Raw genomic sequence first — 21360 nt, 5'->3', positions numbered from 1 at the left:
ATTCCCCCAAAACTCCCACACCCGAAGACTCCCTCCTCCTCCTCCCCCCCTCCCTCCCTCCTCCCTCCACACTCCACATCAGGCTGGAGTTGAGCTGTCTGAGCGCTTTGTAATAATGAGCACACAGTCAACACCCACTTTTACCGACTATCAACACAGTCAAGTGACTCTGTCATCCGACTGAGGACAATTCCTTTATTAGGGACTTAGTTTATTTTTGTTTTTTCCAGGAACAATCATATGGCCCTCTTCTAACTTCTGTGTCAGACCAAAGCAGTGGGTGCTAGTGAGTCATCTCCAGGGGTGGAACATTAGTTGATCATTCATTAGTAATTGATAGCCTAATTGAATAGAAGTGAATCAGCAACAACTTTGATCATCGAATAATAATTGAAGTCATATTCTATCTTTCATCTTTATCGTTATTCACTCTCAAGTGGAAATTTGATTTACAGTTGAGGGCAAAACACTTTACACTAGAGAGCATTAATCACAACAGTTACAGCAAACAACAGGTACAATGTAAAAGTAAAACTTTCTCAAAAGGTAGCTCTTTTTCTTGTTGATAACAATTACAACAAAGTTACAACAAAGTGAACCCTTTAAAGGAGTAGTTCAACATTTTTGTAAATTCTATTAGTACTTTCTTGCCGAAAGTTAGATAAGAAGAATGATACCATGCAGTATCTGTAGCTTAGTTCAGCATAAAGATTACAAACAGGTTGACGGAGCTAGCATTAATGGCACAATCATGGAAATACTCGGTTTTGGTTTGCTTTGGACTGAAATGTATTTTCCGTTTTAGCAATATCTGAGAGAAAAACGATGACTGCCACTTTGTGGAGAACTGGATTAGAGAACTGGTTGAATGTGTGCTCTTATTTAAATAGTTACATCAGGATGCCACCTTGGCCTTTTCACAGTGACACAGTTGTTGAAAATCCTTCAAAAGAGTTACTTCTTGTAACATTTAGTTGAGTAACATGTTAATCATGCAGTATTATTCACAGAACTTGTATTTGAGTTAAATATTTGAGTACTCTTTCCACCCCTGCTTTGCTCCACTCATATCCAAACAGAAACAGAAAGCTCAATAACATCCCTCCTACTTGTTGCTCTGCTGCTGTGCGAGTAATCCGGCACCTCAGAGTCACAGAAGCATAAAATACATATTTACAAAAATTCCAAAAGGTTCTTTTTAATCACAGAAGCTATACGACCTGTTTATTTTGTGTCAAACTGTGGCATGAAGGTTTCTCACAGGTACTTATTTCAACATAACTACACCCGGCCTTGATTTCCAGCTGTTTAAGACCTTAATTACAGCATCAAGCCGCAAAGAGCTTGGATTTTCACAGCATTGCTCAGATTCTCATTCTTAAACACTTTGTGGATCCTCCATGTTTCTGGAATTAAGCCATTATTTGCCTGCCAGAGCGATCAGCAGTTACAAAGTAAAGCCCTCATATGAAAAGACTAGCACAGCAAGAAGCTATTCAAGGCCTGCTTGTTAACCGCCGTGCTAAGCCTCAGCTATTATGACAATGTTACACTGTACTACACTGTAAGCGCTATTATGACAGCTCAAGTTGTGTGTCTGTCATGCAGATGGCTCATTTTAGATAAAGTTTTTCCATGTGATTTGTAGCCGTCACATTTTCCCATAAAGAAAAAAGATCAACATACATCCTGCTGAGAGACTGCAGATGTTTGACTGCCCTGCAACACAAAGTCAATCCCTGTTATTATGTTCAGCCGGGCAGAGCAGATGATTTCTATGCAAGAGGCAGTAGACTCAACATTTCAGTTGTACTTCTGACTGGGAATGTTTTTTTCAAGCGCTCTAACCCCACCCCACCCAACCCCATAGTAGCTCCAGATTTCCTTTACTTTGTGGGAAAGAACAACATGCTTGTATATTTTTGTGTTCTTATCAGACAATGGCCGTCTCTCTGCCCTGCTGGCCCCTTGTTGAGAGATGAAGGTACATCAAAAGCTTCTGTCTTTGTGGTTGGAGCTCTTCAGGAAGACAAGGCCATGGAACTGCTGTCTGGCTGTGACTATAAAGTATCATATAAGCTAAAAGTAGTCTTATAAATAATAAATACATTTGTTTGAAGGGATATAATTGGCTTCGTCACATCTTCAGAAATAACACACTTTCCATAAAAGGATATTTTGAATTTGGGTAAATTCCCCTCCTCTGGACCACTGCGTTTCCTGCTGTATGATGACATGCTGATGTGAATGGATGTGTTTGCATCTACGTGGTGGGACTGCCCTCTCCTCTCAGACGAAGCTCACAGACGTCCCACTAGACTGACAGCAGCCCATAATGATGTCATGGGTGCAGCAGCCTTTGCCAGTGTAGTAATATCTCAAGGCTAATGACTTTAACAGGACCGCTCCACTGTAGACGGTGGAGGGGAGCAGAGGAGGGGCTTTGAATTCTTCATGCGGTCTGCTAATAAAATGCCTGTGTCCGTACTAACCGGCAGCATGTGCTAAAGGCATCGTCTCTTTTGTCCAGCATCCTCAGAAACTCTGTCTTTTGTGGCTGGAAACAGCTGCCTGGCATTTTCCTTTCTTCGTTTTACAGAGGAAATTACATTGTAGCCAATGGTCGTTGTGGTTGGTTGGCTTTTCAATAAGAACTGTGTTCCTGCAGGCTGTTACTGGTGCATAACATGCCATTAGTTCAGCCAGTGATACCGATCTACCTAGACCTCACAGATGCACAACTTAGAAGCCGTATCTCTAAAATGATATCTTCGTCATTGTTAGCATTCTCGTGATGGTTTTGGCTCTCTTTCCCCTCTCTGTGTCCTTGCTAACTCTTACTTATCCTTGGCTTTGTGCAATTCCAAATGTAAGTGAAACCTCTCATTCACTCACCCACTCAGTGTTTCCTACCTTCCCATTCCCTGAATTCACTCCCACTGTGGGTCTGTCCTACAAAATAACATTCTCCATATGAGTCCTTATGAAAATGATGTGGGATGAGTGACTGCAATTTTCAAAGGTACACGCCTGGCCTGGGATCCTCTTTCAAAGTGCCGAGCACCAGTCCACCAACTGCATTGCTGCGGTCTAGTCTAGGCTGAGGCCACTGGAGAACGCAGAAAGGGAAAATTCCCTTTGAACTGGCAGTCTGCCACTGTTCTTGGTTGTAATGACTTTACCAACATTTTTAAACAGCACACACATATTTAGGAGCTGTTACGGGAGCAGCATGGGTTTATTTTCACCACTTGATTGCATTGGAAACCATCCAAACCGATTAGTCTGACTCAAACGCATCAAACATAGATGTGCGGTTGCAGCTTTTCTTTTGAGGTTCGATTGTTTAGGAGGGCTGTGTCACCATTAAGTAGCAGCAAATGCTGGGAAAACTACAGATGATAAAAAGTCAGTGGTAGTGAAATCTTACATGCTGACAATGTGACTCCAGCGCCCTCGCTGACATCACTGTTTCTTGATGGCTGAAGTCTAAAGAAAGCTGCCGTGTCTGATAAATGCCACTCAAGTGGAACTAATAGACTCAAGCTGTGAGATGTGTTTATTGGACATAACACCTAAATCATTTTTATTTGTTTAATGGCGGTCGCATTTTATTTATGTGCCTAGTATGTCTACCGCTCCCTTCTCACACACATCATCTTTTCTAAAAAGAGAAAATGTGTTTGTTACGTCACTTAAGTTGGAAAAGTTAAGTTGTGCAGATCTGGCCCAGCCACCCACTACTATGTCCCAGGAAGAGGGGGATTATGGGAGTCGATTGCAAACAGTGAACTTGGTTTTAGAGCGGCAGAGCAGGCGGGGGGGGGGGGGGGGTTCAGCACAAGGCTGTCCACCTGGCTCTCTCCACCCTCAGGCTACAATTCCCCAATCCGGACCAGGCTTTATGGGGAGTTTTAGTGCTTCTCTAACTCTCCTTGCAGTTATTTTGGAAAGCAAAGGTCAAGTTAAAGACCATGACTGAGCAGATATAACATGTCCACATATATCGTCCTTTTGGCAAATAGGATTATTTGCTTTCTTGCCGAGTGTTAGATATGAAGATGCCAGTGAAACTCTCATGTGTTGATGGTAAATATGAAACCAAGGCCAACAGCCAATTTGCTTTGCTTAGCATAAATACCAGAAACAATGGTCAAACCGCTAGCCTGGCTCTGTACAAAGTAAAATCCTACCGGCATCTCTAAAGCTCAATCATGAACATATTATATTTGTTTGTGTACAATACAGAAAGCAAAGTGTAAAGGTGAAAAGTTGTGTTTGGACATAGCCAGGTTAGCTAGTTTCCTCTGTTTCCCAATGCTAAGATAAACTAAGCTAACCAGCGGCTGACTGTATTTAGCAAACATGAAGTGGTATCTGCTATAAGTGCATTTAAAAATGAAAAATCCTAGCTATTACATTTAAAGTCAGACAAACCAACAGAGATAAAGTGCAATAAGTACTTTACAAGATACTTTTTAGGGACCGATTGGTTATTAACTCTCCAGCCAGAGAAATGACTAGTACACACGTTGTTTGTTTACATCCCAGAAATGTATATAGATCTGGATTTATTTATCTATGCAAAGAAACTGCATGTGTTTTCCATTTCTATGTAAGTGTTTTTTTGTTGCGTGCATTTGTACGTGTCAGTGGGGGGTTTGCATGCTGCTCTAATGCAGCTGCATCACGGCTGTAGGTTGGAGAAGTGGTTTCCTCCTCAGTACAATGGGGACTCTGTCAGTCAGTGTTGTTTTAGAAAGGGGGCCTCATCCCCGAGTGCCCTTTGTGCAGCTACACTCTTTTTACACGGACGCTCAGAAGAACTGCTGTAAACCCATTTAAAGAGCCAATGGATTATAGCAGCTACCTCTCGTACACAGCAGTGACATGATGTCATTATTTCCCAGGCCTTCCTTCAATGACATACAGTAGCATATCTTTAACTTCTCATTTCTCAAGACTTCTTCATTTTTACACTGAATGACTTCCTATTGGGAAACACAGGGGAACTTTTTATGACATATGGCTGCTAATGTGATTCAGTCATTCTCATGTGTCTTGACTTTATTTTGGTTTTAGTTTTTGTTCCTCTTTATTTTATTATCATCATTTCCCCATCCTTTACAGCTCAGGCTTAGATTTGTTGCCCTTTCTCTTTAACCGACCTTCTTCTTTTTAACACTGGCAGTGTGTCACAAGGCCGGCATGAGTTATTGAGGCATTCATGTACCTGCATTCCTGACATTCCCTGTGTATCCCTTATCCCTGCTTGGATGCACGGAGGAGAACAAACAGGATGTTCGCCACACAGGAATGAACGAGTACATCCGATTCGTAACCGATTGTAGTATTCATTTATAACTTAGTCCTAACGTCACTTATATCCTTGTTTGTGTTCACATTCCTAGATACAGTAAATAGAACAAATACAAAGGACAATGTAGTTATCAGATGGGCTTGCTGGAATAGTTTTATCTCTCTGTTGTTGTGGAACACAAACATCTATTTAAATAAGCTCATGTAAACACATTTGTATTTCAAGTTCGCTCACGTTTGAAGCTTGAGGAACATCTGGCATGAGAAGGACCTTGAGCTCACGACATTTCCGTCTTCATATCAAACTGTGACTTAAAGAACCCTGTGATGATAACGGTCACTCGCTTTAACCCAACTATCACAGCTTGTGATCTCTGCTATGTCACCGGGTAAATAAACGGATTAGCAAATGGGTCCTGGGAGGTAGTTCTTGATTTATCAACCAAAAAAAAACAACTTCCTGTTGCTTTGACTGGCGCTGGAATGTCCATTTGGTCTTGAGTAGTAAAGTAGTGACTTGAGGGAAAGTTATTTCTCTCAACAGAGTGACTCAGGGGTCACATAGTAAAAGACGTGAGTTCACGGGTTGAGAGGCTTCAGGCAGGAGAAGGGAAGGTTGTGGACGAACAGGAGGGCAGAGAAGAAGATCTGAAAGAACCCTGACACCACAGCTGTAAACTGTTGCCTTTAAATTCCTGATTTAATGGGGATTCAACACTCCATGATTTGTAATGTCACTTAGCAATTTGAAGATGTCCCCTTGAACTTTGGGAATAATGATAACACATTCACTGTTTTCTGACATTTTGTTGAGTAAAGATTTCACTGAAAGCAATTTATGTTAATTATGTTTGTATATATTGTGTTACATGCTTTCCTTTCACATGTCAGTGTGGTTTGGTCACTGACTTCACGTGTCCATGTAAATGAGGTGTGCCCTTACCTGTTATGCTCTTAAATCAGTCTATTTGCTTTGTAAACAAGGAGTGCTGAGCTCCATGAAAACTTTACTTTACTATTAGAAAAACATCTTGTCCTGTCTGCTTTCTGTCCCTCCCACCTCCAGTCTCTGTCTTTGGGAGAGCTGGTAGCGTCTGCTTTGTTGGCCTCCTGGTCTTCCAGCATCTTTGTGCAGGGACTCAGGCTTTGTTGTGATTGCCTGGTTCGGGTTACCTTGCAAAAGAGCGATAGGGTGATCGGATGTCTGCTCATAGAAAGGGTGGGCAGTGTTTTCTCACACTCTGCTCTGTCGCTTTCCACGAGGCTTACCTGAAAGCTGTAAAAACACCTACATTACATTCATACACACATAAACACATTGTTGGAGTGGATGTGCAAAAGAACACACAGATGCTTGTGTTACACGTAACAGCTAAGGTACAAAGCTGACTTTACTTTGATTTCCTGAAGAGTCGAGGAAGTCCCTGCAGCGCAGTGACGACAGCCCCTCATCCTGTCTCCCCTCATTGTGTTTCAATAGCAAGGAAAAGGAGGAATCCAAACAATAGCACTGACATTCATTAATGAAAAGCTGGTGTGATAGTGTGATTCACAATTACGTTTGCCATGAATTATGAATTACGTTTTACCTTCCTGTCCTTCTTAGCGTTTGTGAGGGTGGAGACAGTTACTTATTTCTCTTCTTTTCTTTTTCCCAGAGGGACACATTTATCTTGAACTATATCCAGCCACCTCAGGCATAATAACTGGTGCATCACTTTATTTTCTCATTGTGAGGGCCTGAAATATGCTTAAAGAAAACACAGTCATGCCAGGTCCCATATTCATAGTGTTTTCTTTGCCTCCTTGTTGGCTCTACTTCCTGACAGCGATCAGTGGCCTGGCTTTTTACAACCTCTTTAGACCTAACCTTCATCATTGGCTGGCCCAGTATTTTCCTTTTTGTGACCGGATCATTGAAAAACGTTCATAAATGTACTTTTCATATACAGCCGAGTTGCCCTGAAACAATACATGTCAGTGCTTTTATCGGGATTAAGAAATAAGAGCCAGACAAGAATAGTCTCTGATGTTATTATTGTGAACATTGTTTACCTCTGTGTTGTTCTTGAAAAGTATAATGCAGGCTAGATATCTGAGTGTTATCCTGGACTCAGAAATGTTGGCAGCCAAATGAAATCACTTACAATGTCAGCCTTTTATTCTCTCACAAGTAAAGCAAGAGTCACAGGATTAACGTCCAAACAGGATCTGAAATCGCTGATCCATGTTTTTATTTCCAGTAGGTTAACTGTTTATTTTCAGCCTTCAGCTGCTAAAGCTGTAACAAAAATATTACATTAACTCTTAACTCTCTAAACTGGCAACTAAAAGGTCAGAGTATTGATTTTTAAATGATGTTACCTGTCTGCAAATCAATTATTGGGTTAGTTCCACCATAACTTAAGCTTTCGTCAACACAGGTATCATTATTCATAGCTTTAAAGGAATAGTCTGACATTTTGGTCGGTACCACTTTCGATCTGTCTCTTAAAAATGAAGCTACAGCCTGGTTAGCTTAGCTCAGCTTAGCTAGCTTCATATTTAGTATACCGACATGAGAGTGGTATTGATCTTCTCAATTTACAATTATTCATTTTTTATTAATAATCTTTGTTTATCTGTTTATCTGGTTGTCTAAGATGTGCCATTGTGTAAAAAGTGTGACGTACATGAACAAATAAACTTGAGTGTGTGCTTTTAAGCTCAGTGCATTGTGTGACCGTTGATTATGTTGGTTTACAGTAAAGTCGTGTCGTATGTCCCGTCTTCCAGGACCCCACCCTGATGAGCCTCAACGTCTGAACTGCCACAGGCTCGTCCAGCGTTGTGAGCTCTTTAGCCACCCACTCCTTTCCCTCTGAGCTGATGACAACTTAGTCTGGCCTGTGTAAACCTATCAAAGTAGATAGAAAACTCAGACTCTGTTTCCAACCCACTGATAGAGCACACAAGAGGGAATCGCATTGAATGCATCTGCTTAGTTTGGTGCTTATAGGGTGTTTCAGCCTGAAAATGTGATTTATATGGGATAAGGCAAAGCAAAGCCTTGTTTTTTAGTATTGTGTCTTGCATTCAACTTTATTTATCCCAAGAAGAGCAATTCATTTGCAGCTTTACCCAGTTCGTACAAAAAACTCTAAGGCAAGGAGTCAAGAGATCAGCATAGATGGATCAATACGATGGACAACGAGCAGCAGTAAATAAAATGAGCCATTTTTCTATAGTATATGAATAACCAAGTTTAAGAGAAGAGTTCAGTCATTTAGAAAATGCTGTGTGTGTGTGTGTATATACAGTATATATGTATATATATATATACACACACACACACACACACACACACACACACACACACACACACACACACACACACACACACACACAATGCGTACATATGCACTTACATATACATAAATACATTGATCATAGCATAAAAGAAGTTGCAGCTACATCTTAACCAAACACTTCTGTTGCGTGCCCGGTAACCTAGGGGACAAATTGGCAATCCAGTGTCTTCAAAACTAAAGCGGCTGAGGAGATTCTGCAGGCAGGGCTCTAAAATGAAGTGTAATGTAGTTTGGTGTATTGCGGTGTTGTATCTTATCCTGACTGAAGGTGTGAAGCTGTGAAAAAGATCAGGGGGAACATCCCGTCACTCTTTTCCATTTGTCTCTCTGGGAGCCTCTGGCTCGAGTTTCTAGTCATAAACTGAACTCGACGCTGATTGTAAATCAGCTCGGATTAGGAAACTGTCCAGTTTAGTGCAGATGGAGATGCCCTATTGACTCTGATGTCTGAGGTGAACATGGGCTCTGCAGCATCCCCCTCTGTTGTGGGGGTCGATGCGTGACTTGAGCGCTCTGCCGAGTCCCTGATGGCACTCCTGGACTCTCCATGCCTCCTTAACCGGCAACCTGACCACCTCCACTACTTTTAACTGTTGAGTCTTTAAAACCTCCGTCTTCCTTTGTGAACGGCTCAAATGTCTCTCTGTTTTATGCCCTCTCTGTTGGCCAGTGTTACTCCTGTGCTTAATTCTCCTCCACACCTTTACCTCTAAACACTTCTCTTTGTTTGTGCATCATTTGTTAGCCCATGGTAACGTCTATACAATCAAAACATTCTCACACTGAAGAGGCTGAAACTAACAAATCTTTTGTCACCGTTTTACTTCCTTTCTGTAACTGGTTTGTGTGTAAGAGATCTCTATATAAAGAGCAACACTGGTTAATACAGTTTCTTTTAACAAGTTTAACTATATTAGAGTTTAATACGGTGGAGCTTTTCTTTCTCTGTTTGGAAACTCTGCCTCCTGTTCGGCTCACAATGGGGGCCTAGTGATTTGAGAGATAGTGGTGATAACAGAACCAGTTCTTCTGGTTGTGCAGGGTACTGGTGTTGTGTTATCCGGATTTTTCTCTACACAGCACCAGGGGGCATACGCTGATCCTGACCACCAGCCATTGTTAGCTAATTTCTATGAGGAAAAAAATAGCTCAAATGTCAAAGGATGGGAATGGCACAGCACCAAATCAAAACAAAGCGCCACATTGAATTCTTTGTCAAGCCAGTCTCAGGTCAAACAAGAAAGTCCTTGCTGCAGGAGAGCATATGTGGGCAACATGGCAACATAACAAGCACGGAACATTTTTGGAATTTCTGTAGTATTTTACCCCCTAAAATGGGCAAATGAATCCAAAACTATAAAGTGCCACGGCTCCCTCTCCCCCAAATAACTACTTCTTTTTAGCTTCTTATGAACACAGGAAGGGCACGATTGTATCACTGTGGGAGAAAGTGAAATGAAGTTAGCTTAATTGGGTTACTTGGCTCAAATTACCCAAATCTAGTCAGAAAGGAAACATTCCCTCTGCCTTTTGCCCTGTCTCTGCAGAAACCTCTTCTCTAACCCCTCTGTCATCCCAGCAATTCGTTTTATACCCGTGACATTTGTAGCTCCGCACATCTGCTCACAGTCCCACCTGTATTTGTTTACATTACCTGAGGCTCCAACTGACAAAGAGCAGAACCGTATTAAACATCAAAGTCTCGTAAGTGTCCTCATGGCTCATAATGGCAGGGAGCCTATTGCATTTACTGATCCTTTACTGAAATTCATGTTTTTATAACTCCAAATCCAATAACAGTGGGCAGGGTTAGATTTTATTTTGCTCCTTTTGTCTAAATGGATGAACATACAGTATGTGTGTGTCTCGTCTGCATGTTTTCCAATAATTCTGAATTACAGTACTACAAAAGGGGGCCCTGCTCTTTGCCTGTTTAGTAGTAGATATCTGGGCTTATTTTTTTGCCTAACGGTCAATCCACCTAAACTTAGGTGGACTCTTGTCCAATGTTTTAGTTCCACATACAGTAAATTAGGGCTGCAACAAATTATTATTTTCATTATCAATTAATCTGCTCATTATGTTTGTGAAGAATCGATTAGTTGTTTGTCTATAAAATGTCAAAAAATAATGAATAATCATTTAAGTCCAAATGTCGCATTTTGTCGGACCAACGGTCCAAAACCTAAAAATATTCAACTTACAGGGATATACAGACAGTACGACAATGAACATCATGAACTCAGCATTAAAGTAGTGTCAAGTCTCTGTTAATAATGCCCCAGAGACAGATAATTAATTAGATGGGAGATACTACTCTTCATTTCCTAGTTAGTGAAGTATCTCCCATGAGAGACGGAGGAGGAGAGAGAAGCCCGGGGGTCAGACAAGAGAGAAAATGTACTACTATAAACTACTACTATAAACAGAACCAATTCTGGACATCTGGTATGCATGTCTTATCTCTTGCGTGGGATTTATAAAGCAGGTGATGTCGAAAGCCCCATATGCAACATGTCTGCACTGTGCTCGCTACAGTTATAGCTTTGGCATTTCTATGGCATCTATCAACAGTTTAAGGTTGCTGCAGCTGTTTGTGTGTGTGCTTTGTAATTTGTGATCACAGAAATATTTTATTTAATGTGGAACTAGAGGTGCACTCAGAGAGCGCAGACCTCTCAGCCAAGGCCCATCTCGCAATGTTAGCGAAAATTAAAAATGATTTGTGTATCTGTCCTGTAACTCGGATCCGCTACAAAATATTCTGGGTTCTTCCTTGGCCCATGCTACACCCTTCCACCAAGTTTCATAAAAATGGAGCATGCTGACAAACAGACAGACAGACAAACCAGAAACGTACTCCTCTGTGTCAGAGGTCATTATTAGTCAGCTGAAATACAGAAGCACCATTTCTCTACCTCTGTCCTCTTTCCCAGACATCATGACTCACGATGTGCTGATAGAGTGAACAATGTGGTCGCCATGTGGAAAACGTATTTTAAAATACTCACACGAGTTGTTCCACCCTTACCAGTGGCTGTGCGGTTGTCATAGGAACAAGTCTATGTAATTTTCCATCCATCAAACATTCCACCAGTGGGAAAACGCCAGCGTGAGCATCAGGTCTGGTCTGGGATGGGATAACAGGGTGCTGCGTTTTACACGAGAGGCTGAGTTATAGCTGCAGGTTAGAAGTCAGCTGACAGGCCGTTTGTGGCCGGGCTGACGTGGTTCTGTTGATGCGGGTATAAATTAGAGGTCCCAGTGCAAACAATCCCTCATGACCCGTCAAAGGGAAATGCTGAGCTGATCAGTTTCAGAGGCTGGCGAGCTCCCTCATATTGTTTTGCTTCCTCATTTTTAAGATTTCCGTGTCAAGCTCTGTTTACAAGCTCTTGGCTCCGTCAAGAAATGTTATTAGTCAAAAGCTTGTGTCATATAGTTTGTGTGTTTTTGTGTCATGAGCACATAAAACACCTAATTGGTCTCAAATTGAGCTTTTAGAATTTCATTTGAGCCACAGTGAACCAGCTGCTTCAGGAGGTCTCGTGTAGGCATTCAAGTGTTTTATGGCTGGATTACATGATGGGTCGTGTAATAGGCTGTACTTTGATAGTGGCTTGTTGTGGTTAAAAGCAAAGTGTTGCCTGAACGACACTGAGACTCGAGAGTGCAGAGGAGATGCGGATCATCTCCTGCGGCAGGATGCTGAGTGTCAACGCAGGAAGTGAGGTCATGGTGCAAGTCCCCAAAAATGTTGCAAGTTCTCTGGTATTGGCGCCAGAGGCTTGTAAATCCCCAGTTACTGAACACAGTGAAATAAACAGAAAAAGGGAAATATGAGGTTATAAATAAAACTAATGCTTTACATTTTGTATTTTCAGAATTCTATGAACCTTCCTCCAGACAAAGTGCGGCTCCTCAGGCAGTATGACAATGAGAAGAAGTGGGACCTGATCTGCGACCAGGTGCATTCATAAACTCATTCATAAATAACAAAACCAGCACTCACAATGTACACACACCTGCTGTTATTACTGTACTCCTTCTGCACCAACACAGTGACTTCAGAGAACTGCACATTACAATGCTACCTCTGTTGTTTGTCCTCAGGAGAGATTTCAGGTGAAGAATCCGCCTCACACCTACATCCAGAAGCTACGAGGATACTTAGACCCTGGAGTCACACGAAAGGTGGGAAAGTACAGATGACCTTTCAAATACAGTGTCCACTTAAAGGGGAACTCCACTGATTGTACACGTCACAGTCTGTTCACAGTTGCACTACTGCATACTTGAACACAATACTTTACAATACTTTTTTGGCTGATAAAGTATTTTGGGGGCTAAAGGCTGCAAGTTTGAAAATGAAAACAAAAACTGGTGGCCTGTAGTAAAAAGTGAGGTTACCAGACCTCTGTAGCTCCTCTTTTCGGCTTGAGGTGAGCGTCTTGATGCTACATTTAGCAGTACTCGCACAACACACCTGAATCTTGGCAGCTGAGTTGTATTGTGAGTAATGTAGGCACAAACAAAGTATAAACAAGGAAGAAGAATGCATGGAATAAAATTACGATTCGATTTGAATTTTTATTAGCCTGTCCATTGTGAGTCCATCAACATTGCAAAAGTGTAATGGTGCAGTACTCGCATTTGTCGCATTTGAACAAAGATATTTCTGCCACAAAACCATTTTATCATGTGTTACAGAAGTTTCGCAGACGGGTACAGGAATCTACAAAAGTCTTGAGGGAGCTGGAAATCTCACTAAGGACGAACCACATTGGGTAATCAATACTTGTCTCTCCCATTTTTCTGGTCACTTATACAGATCTCTTTAATGGTGCATGCAGCTTAAGGAAAAAGAATAGTCCTTTCTGTGCTCTTGATGCTGCAGGGACCCAGAGCTGTTTCTGGTGCCCAGATATCCCCCATTGTTCTAACTTGCCAAGCTCTGCAGCTCCACTTCATAGAGCTGGTCCTCATAATGCCCAGATGGTAGCCATTGTGCTGCCTCGTCCACTCCCCCATAGTGTTGAGCAGGAAGCTTTGTTGTGTGTGCCAGAGGGGCAGGAAGCCTGGCTGACCAATGCTGAACCCACTGAAAAGCACAACAACACACACAAGGATATTTCATGTTTACACATTTCTCACATTTTAAAGCAAACAATCCTTTTCTATTGTGTTGTCATATTATGTCAGAGACATTCAACGCCTCTCTTTATCTTCACAGTTGCAGACAAGATCCTTGACTTTATAATCTGAAGTCACACAGATACTTTCACAATAAAAACCTGTTGCTTTGACTTACCACTGAATCCCCCAACCTGTAAAAAGACTTTGATTTTCCATAATATTTATTGAGCTCCAAGAATAACTCGTATTCTATTAGGCCTCATCAATAAAGCTCTGTTTAAATGCGTTTCCCAGATAGACTCGCAGGCAAAGAAAAAAGAAAGCTATTTTCAGAAAGCTTTTTGTGGATCGAGTGTAACAGATGCTGGTTTATTGTGTGTTTCTGAATCCTGATGTGTTATTCCAGAAATTGCCAAGAAAATCTGAAATAGCAACCGGTTGGAGAGAAGGAGAGAGGAAGGAGTGAGGGGTCAGAGGCAAGGAGGGAGAAAGGGGAGGGAGGGTGGTGGTAGACAGGAAACTGATGATCAAGCCCGCCACCTTGTCCACCCCCTCCTCTCCTTCCCTCCTGAACCCAATCTTCTTTCTGCTTTGTTTGCTTTCCTCAGTTCTTCTCCTCACCTCTCTTCCCTTTCCCTCCCTCCCACCCTCCCTCCCTTCCTCCCTCTGCTACTTCAAGGCTCTTGATTGCTTTTCCTGCCTGACTCGCCATTGGCTGACTAGCAGTCTGTCATCATAACCAGCAATCCAAGACTATTTTAAGAACCTTTTACCCCAATCCTATCCCCCCCGCTGTAGTTCCCTGAAGAAGTGGGGAGGAGGTGAAGGGGTCTGTGGGGGAGGCAGGCTAAATACTGTTGACTGTCGGGTTCGACCTGATCCCAGCTCCCTCAGCCATATGTCCTCCACATTCTTTCTCTCATCGCAATGGGAATTCCTTTGTTTGGAGTTGTTTCTCTCTCTCTAAAAAACTGGAGTTAAATGTGGAGGAAATCTGAAGCTTCGCTCTGGTTTACTTTCCATGACATTCCTGCCAAATTCCTTCAGTCAGGAGGGGAGACCCCCCTCAGAGCTGCCTTAAAGGATCATTCTGGTTTATTACAACTTGGGTCTTATTCTTCTAATTTCTGCAATCATGTCTATCAGTTATGATAACATTATAATCACAAAATCATTGCTGAGTTATTGGACCATGGTGACATTGCTACAACAAAAAGTTAGACAGTGAAGAAACACAAGCTGTTCGATCAGACAGTTTATAAACAACATGAAAGTTTAGCCAGATTACAGAAACTACTTTTTACGCCTCTGCGACGTCAACAGCCGCGGGCGTAATGTTTTCAGGTTATGTCTAATGTGTCATAGGATAAATAGGATTTTGTGACCTCGACAGTGCAACTGTGCAAGATACAGTCTTGAAACTTTGCTATGACATTTTTGATGACATACTATTCTGTGCCATTTTTACCAGACGCTTGTATTGTTTTCACCTTGTGACTCTATGTGTTTTATGATGCGGTCCTGAAGACATCTACTGTAGAAACTACCATAGAGGTGGTTTTGAATACTTAGCCAGGTGTTTATATGTCAGTCTGTCTGTGGACAGATGTTGTGACCCCGACATGATATAGATGTCTGGTTGAGTTTGAAGATGGGCGTAGTCCAAGCAAGGGGGGGGGTTTTAAATTAATCGGGAAAAATTGTTATTGAATCTTTTTATTTCTTCTTCTATCGACCCAAAAGCTGTACAGTGAAGCCCAGTAATCACCAGGAAAGTCAGGGGAGTTATGTATTTATACATACAAATATGTGTAAAGATGCATTATTAAACACAATGTTAATACACATCTACAGACACATGTGTCTCTATTTCTGTTTACTTCAACATTCGTGTAATTAAATATTTATCCTTTTATATCCATTATTAAGTCATTACACCTAATCATTTTAGTTATTATTAGTGATAGCCAAAAAAAACAACAAAAATATTTGAGTTGTTATAAACCAGGTTGATCCTTTAAGTACAAAAAGTCCCATAAAAAGGCTTTTATGGTTCTTAGAAATGACTTCAATCTCCCTTTTCTCACTGTCTCTCTTTTTATGCATTAACCGGTAAAATGCAATCCTGAAGGAAAAAAGGATAAGGGTGTGTTCTTGATTTATTTCCCTGTTAACCCCTCGATGTTCCCATGCGTCACAGGTGGGTCAGGGAGTTCCTCAATGATGAGAACAGAGGTCTTGACGTCCTGGTGGAGTACCTCTCCTTTGCCCAGTGTGCTGTCATGTGAGTACTTTTATACAAGTTCACTTTATACAAACACACACACACACACACACACACACACACACACACACACACACACAAACAGATCTCTCATGTATTTAAAAACTTTTCCTAAAGAACTGGGCTGGGCAGTGGACTCAGCTGCTAGGTTAACACGTTGTGTCCTGTAGATCCTGTAATAAGCTGCTTGTGCATCTAAAAATGTGCTCTTGGCAAATCGCACTCTTCGGATGTGTTTGTTTGCCTTGTTGCATACCTGCAAACTGAATGTGTTTCTGGGTAGATGCTATGTGGTGTAGTGCTGAGCTATACCTTGCCTGAATTAGACAGTATCTCTGTGCTGAGCTTTATCATGCAGCTTGATGACAGTTCTTGTGATAACCCCTGGCTCTCTACCAAGCTGCCTTGCTGACCTAACTCCCCCGTGCCTCTCATCTACACCCCCTTCGCCTCTGTGTTGGCTTGTCTATCTGCCTGTATGTGGCTCAGGTTGAATTTTGAGGGGCTGGAGAATGAGGAGGAAGGCTTCCTGGACAAGACTAAATCTTGGAGCAGGTCTATAGAGGATCTGCACCACACCAGCACCCAACCCTTCTGCAACACACTGGTGCGCTCTGCCCGCCAGTCTGTCCTCCGGTACGTATTGCTAAAGCTTCCCCCGCTGTTACCTGTTATTGCCTCGCTCTGCTAACCTTGAATGCTATAAACATGTATTAGCATGCAAGTTGTCTTGGTGCTGTTTTATTTCAGGATGATGTCTGAAAGGTTGTTGAGTCTGCTGACCTCTCTCCTGACCTCAATGCTCTGCACAAACTCAATCAGAGGAAGAGCTGTATCAGAAATACATACTGAAATCTTTGACCTTTTGCATTACGAGTCTCTCTCCTGCCTCATCTGTCCAGATGTGCGTCTGTACTGTCTTCAGATGAGTGCCAGCTGTGAGCTGCAGCATATGTTGGACAGTTGTCTTCTTCATCACTGAGCCACACACAGAGATGAAGGGACACAAGATGTAAAGTCTGATAGAAGTAATTCAAAAATTGTAAAACATAATCCACAAGAAAGGTTTCATGCTTTATAGCATTTAGATTAAGATTACTGCTGAATCTGTGTTAACTGTATGTGTCATGTAGCATGTATATGACTCACGGGACAATGTAAAAGACATTTATAAACTGCACAAGAAAAGTAATACTACATGCACATGATGAATGGGCAATACGGTTACATAACAGCAGTCTGTGTGCTGCTCTGTTGACAGCAGCAAGGAAACCAGGCATCTCCCATGATGCATCTGAAACCTCAAAAGGTTTTTGTGTCAGACCTCGTTCTCTGTAATTTTCTCTCTCTCCCGCTCTCTACGTGACACACTTAAAACAAGAGTCATATGAACACCAGATAACCTTTAGAAGTCAAATGAAACAAGCTATGGTTAAACATCACATTCAGAGTGAAACACAGAACCTCTACCAAATATTAACTTCTGCCATCCGTTGCAGCTATGGCACGGTTTCCAACAGCAAAACCATCAAGAACTCCCGCCTCGTGAGCCAGAAAGATGATGTGCATGTGTGCATCATGTGCTTGAGAGCAATCATGAATTATCAGGTAACACCACGATCAGACACAGATATGTTATAAACATGAGGATCATGTGTTTCCTGTGCAGTCAAGGCTCAATATATTCTTAGCTATTTCTGACCACATCCTGTTCTCTCTCTCTCTCTCTCTCTCTCTCTCTCTCTCTCTCTCTCTCTCTCTCTCTCTCTCTCTCTCTCTCTCTCTCTCTCTCTCTCTCTCTCTCTCTCTCTCCTTCATGCAGTATGGCTTCAATATGGTCATGTCTCACGCACACGCAGTCAATGAAATTGCTCTCAGCTTGAACAATAAGAACTCACGGTAAGAACTGAGGCCCTCTGTCTCCATATACGCAGGGCTGGGTCAAACAATAGGAGAAACCCTGCAGCCAGTTCATATGATATGCCTCTCATTCTCCATGGGGCTCAGCTTCTCTCTGAAGTCGGGGGTCAGAGGCGTATATACAGGCTGTTAAAGGAATGTTTACTAAAGAGAGATTAGTGGTAAACCGCTAGGGCTGATCACTTCATAATGAAGGCTTGGAGCGTAAACACTTAGAAAGCTATAAAGACCTGCCCTTGCTTCAGACTGCAGTATGGATTATAGATTTCAACTCCTGTGAATTCCACTATTTTCATTCATTTTGAGGACATGCATTGTAATAGTGTAGATATCATAAATAATGCTCTTTTTCACCTTTATTAGTGAGAGTAAGTGTTTGCAGTTGAGCTTTATATATGTGTGTCTTAACGCGTGTCCCCTTGTACAGGACAAAAGCCTTGGTCCTTGAGCTGCTGGCTGCCGTCTGTCTCGTCCGAGGAGGTCACGAGATCATCCTCTCAGCATTTGACAACTTCAAAGAGGTGCCCAAAGCAATGTTTTAATGGAACTTGAACCATTATCATGTAAAGTTGCACTTTTTGTATTTGGTGGTAATACAACCCTGTGAGGATGTGCAAAAAACACAAAACAACAACTAGCTGACATTAGATAAATTGCCACCAACTGGTGTGCATGGGGGCATGAAAGGACCAGTGTAGGGGGATGAAAGTGGAGGAGCTCTGGGAGATTTCATGTCGACTGAGGGGTGTAAGCAAAGCTCTACAGTGGCCTGTCTGAAGTCATTAGTCTCATTAAGACACCAGATGTGAGCCAACCTTGAACAATGATAAGGATCAACTCCCTGATGGGCGCCAGTAGACCACAAAGGTTTGCTTAGCCTCTCTGTTTCTGCCTACGCAGTCATCTCAACACCGGAACAAGACAATTACCTCGCAGTCGAAAAGCCCCAGAGAGACACAAGAGCTAATCAACCAACCAGTCAAAACAAGATGGTGTTTCTGTCGTGGTATTTTTTTAAATTATACATTAATACAAGGTGACAGGTTTTTGATATATCTCCAGAGGGCCACCTATGTTAACACAGCTGTGTTAACCACAGCTGTGTTAACCACAGCTGTGTTAAACACGCGTTACGTCCACAACAACTACTACTTCTAGTTAGGATTGTCAGACATTATTTTTTACAGTACTAAAAATATAGAATTGATAAAGAAGTGTTTGTTTTCCCCTCTTCTTCCAGTGTATTTCTGTGTAGGAATTTGGCTAAAATAAATATGTCCCATGTCTTTATCTTTCGCTGGATCCCTTCCCCTGAATTATGATAATAAGAAGAGGTTGTTGTTGCAAATGGAGGAAGCTGTCCTCTGTTTACACACAGCTAAGCTCTAGTTTGATCCTGGAATGTGTTTCATCATAACAAAATACTACATTATGCTATGACATGAGTTAATATAAGACAGTAGATACATGTAGGACTTCAGAGGACCTCTGATGGTTGTTTTGATATATAGATATTTTTATTGGACTAACTCAAGACAGAAACAAAGAAGATATATGATCTTGCTGACAAAGAGAAATAGATAATAAATTAAATAGTTACTTGTAAGGGAAAAAGATGGTGGTGCATTTCTTAATAAATACTTCTGTTTTCAATCACAGCTTTGATCTTCTCATGACACAAACCAACTTAATGTCTCCTCTCCACTTTACACTATGTGGAGGCTGCAGCTTTAACCAACATCCTTAATGGATACCTTAAATGATTAATACCCAAAATACACTTAATCTCTTTTTAACATTTTGCCAATGATGGAGGAGTTTTGGCTCCCAAAAGATAAAAGTAAAGTGCCATGTCATGCCACAGCGCCTCCGACATAAATCATCATATTTTAACATAAAACTGATTTTTAAAACAACTAATTTTGACCTTCCCTTCAGATTCTCTGAATGTTGGGCCTTTCGTTATTATGTTCAGTTTTTCACAATTAAAATTTAAATTGGAATTATTTTTTAATAATACTTTTGTCACTATTGTCTTTCTGCATCTTTTTGCATTTTAGGTGTGTAAGGAGAAGCATCGCTTTGAGAGACTGATGGATTACTTCCGCTGCGAGGAGGGAAACATCGACTACATGGTAAAATGAGCTTTGTTTTATGGATGGATGTATTCTTTTCATTATTCATCCAATTAAATATATTTTGGTCTTAATCTGTCTGTGTCCGTGGTCCAGGTTGCTTGCATGCAGTTCATCAACATTGTGGTTCACTCGGTGGAGGACATGAACTTCAGAGTCCATCTGCAGTATGAATTCACCAAGCTGGGACTGGATGATTACCTGGAGGTGAGGTGGCAATCCTCAAGTGAAGCCTGTTTGTACAGTGGCTGAAGAGTATCTCTAACGCTGATTCATTCTCCCTCACATCAGAAAAGTAAACATACGGAGAGTGACAAGCTGTCGGTGCAGATCCAGGCCTACCTGGATAATGTGTTTGACGTGGGTGGCCTGCTGGAAGATGCGGAGACCAAGAATGCAGCTCTGGAGAAGGTGGACGAACTGGAGGAGCACCTGTCCCATGTAAGTGCACCACCCAGTCTGGACCACCAACACAGCTCTCTGGGCTCTTTTATGAGATTGTTGTGGTTCGCCAGTCATGCACTTAACTTGCCTGTTTCTACGTGGTGATTAAAACAATCTACTCCCGTGTTTGCATTTCACAAGTGGTTCAACAATAATGACGGGGTGGAGAATGCTGGAAAACACTGTGCGTGAAACAAGCTTAATATTGTTCTTGTGTTGGCTCATTCTCTCTGGGCAGTTGCCTTCGTATCCCACGCTGCTTTGCAAAGACCTTCTACTCATAGAAAGGTCGTGGGCAGCCCTGACATCATTCAAGGAATTTCATAACAAACTCTGTTCTCAGGGGTCAGGAATGATGGGGGAGGATGAGGGTGAAGAATCCCTGTGAATTCCTGTGCAACATGTGTAATGTGTCCAAAATCAAAACTAAAAGCTGTGTCATGCTCCTGCTGTGTCATGCTGCTGGGTATATCTTCTTTCTTATTGATGATGCACAGTGTATAGGGCAGAGAGTGGGAGGGAGTGGAACTGGGAAAGATGCCCGTGCTGTGGATCAATTCTTGAATTCACCTCCTCTCTGTTGTTCTCTCCGTCTTCTTTCCCAGGTGACGGAGAAGCTGCTGGAGATTGAGAATGAAACAATGATGAAAGTAGCTGATCTGGAGAAGGTGGTCATTCAGAAAGATAAGGACCTGCATGCAATACGGGTAAGTCGGCAGTTGTAATGTAATATTGCTTTGCCTGCGACGCATCAGAAAGGCTTCCCTTCACT

The 21360-nt window shown here is 41.9% G+C and overlaps 1 protein-coding gene across 5 annotated transcripts in view; it reads left to right on the top strand.

The window, feature by feature from the left end:
* The window catches only part of fmnl3 (formin-like 3), a 31626-nt gene that overhangs the window by 1104 nt on the left and 9162 nt on the right, over positions 1-21360 (top strand). For 4 of the 5 annotated variants that reach the window (XM_029435284.1, XM_029435285.1, XM_029435282.1 and 1 more), the window contains exons 2-13: positions 12554-12637; positions 12783-12863; positions 13380-13456; positions 16006-16089; positions 16579-16725; positions 17589-17697; positions 17912-17988; positions 18437-18530; positions 20070-20144; positions 20241-20351; positions 20436-20585; positions 21194-21295. In XM_029435284.1, the coding sequence (XP_029291144.1) occupies positions 12554-12637; positions 12783-12863; positions 13380-13456; positions 16006-16089; positions 16579-16725; positions 17589-17697; positions 17912-17988; positions 18437-18530; positions 20070-20144; positions 20241-20351; positions 20436-20585; positions 21194-21295 (1191 nt within the window). The remainder of the gene's footprint in view (positions 1-12553; positions 12638-12782; positions 12864-13379; positions 13457-16005; positions 16090-16578; positions 16726-17588; positions 17698-17911; positions 17989-18436; positions 18531-20069; positions 20145-20240; positions 20352-20435; positions 20586-21193; positions 21296-21360) is intronic. The other variant, XM_029435286.1, reaches the window with a different exon arrangement.

Source organism: Cottoperca gobio, chromosome 7 (assembly GCF_900634415.1).
Source record: "Cottoperca gobio chromosome 7, fCotGob3.1, whole genome shotgun sequence".
Lineage (NCBI taxonomy): Eukaryota > Metazoa > Chordata > Actinopteri > Perciformes > Bovichtidae > Cottoperca > Cottoperca gobio.
The sequence above is the reverse complement of the archived record's forward strand: the minus strand, read 5'-3'. Positions and strand labels throughout refer to the sequence as shown.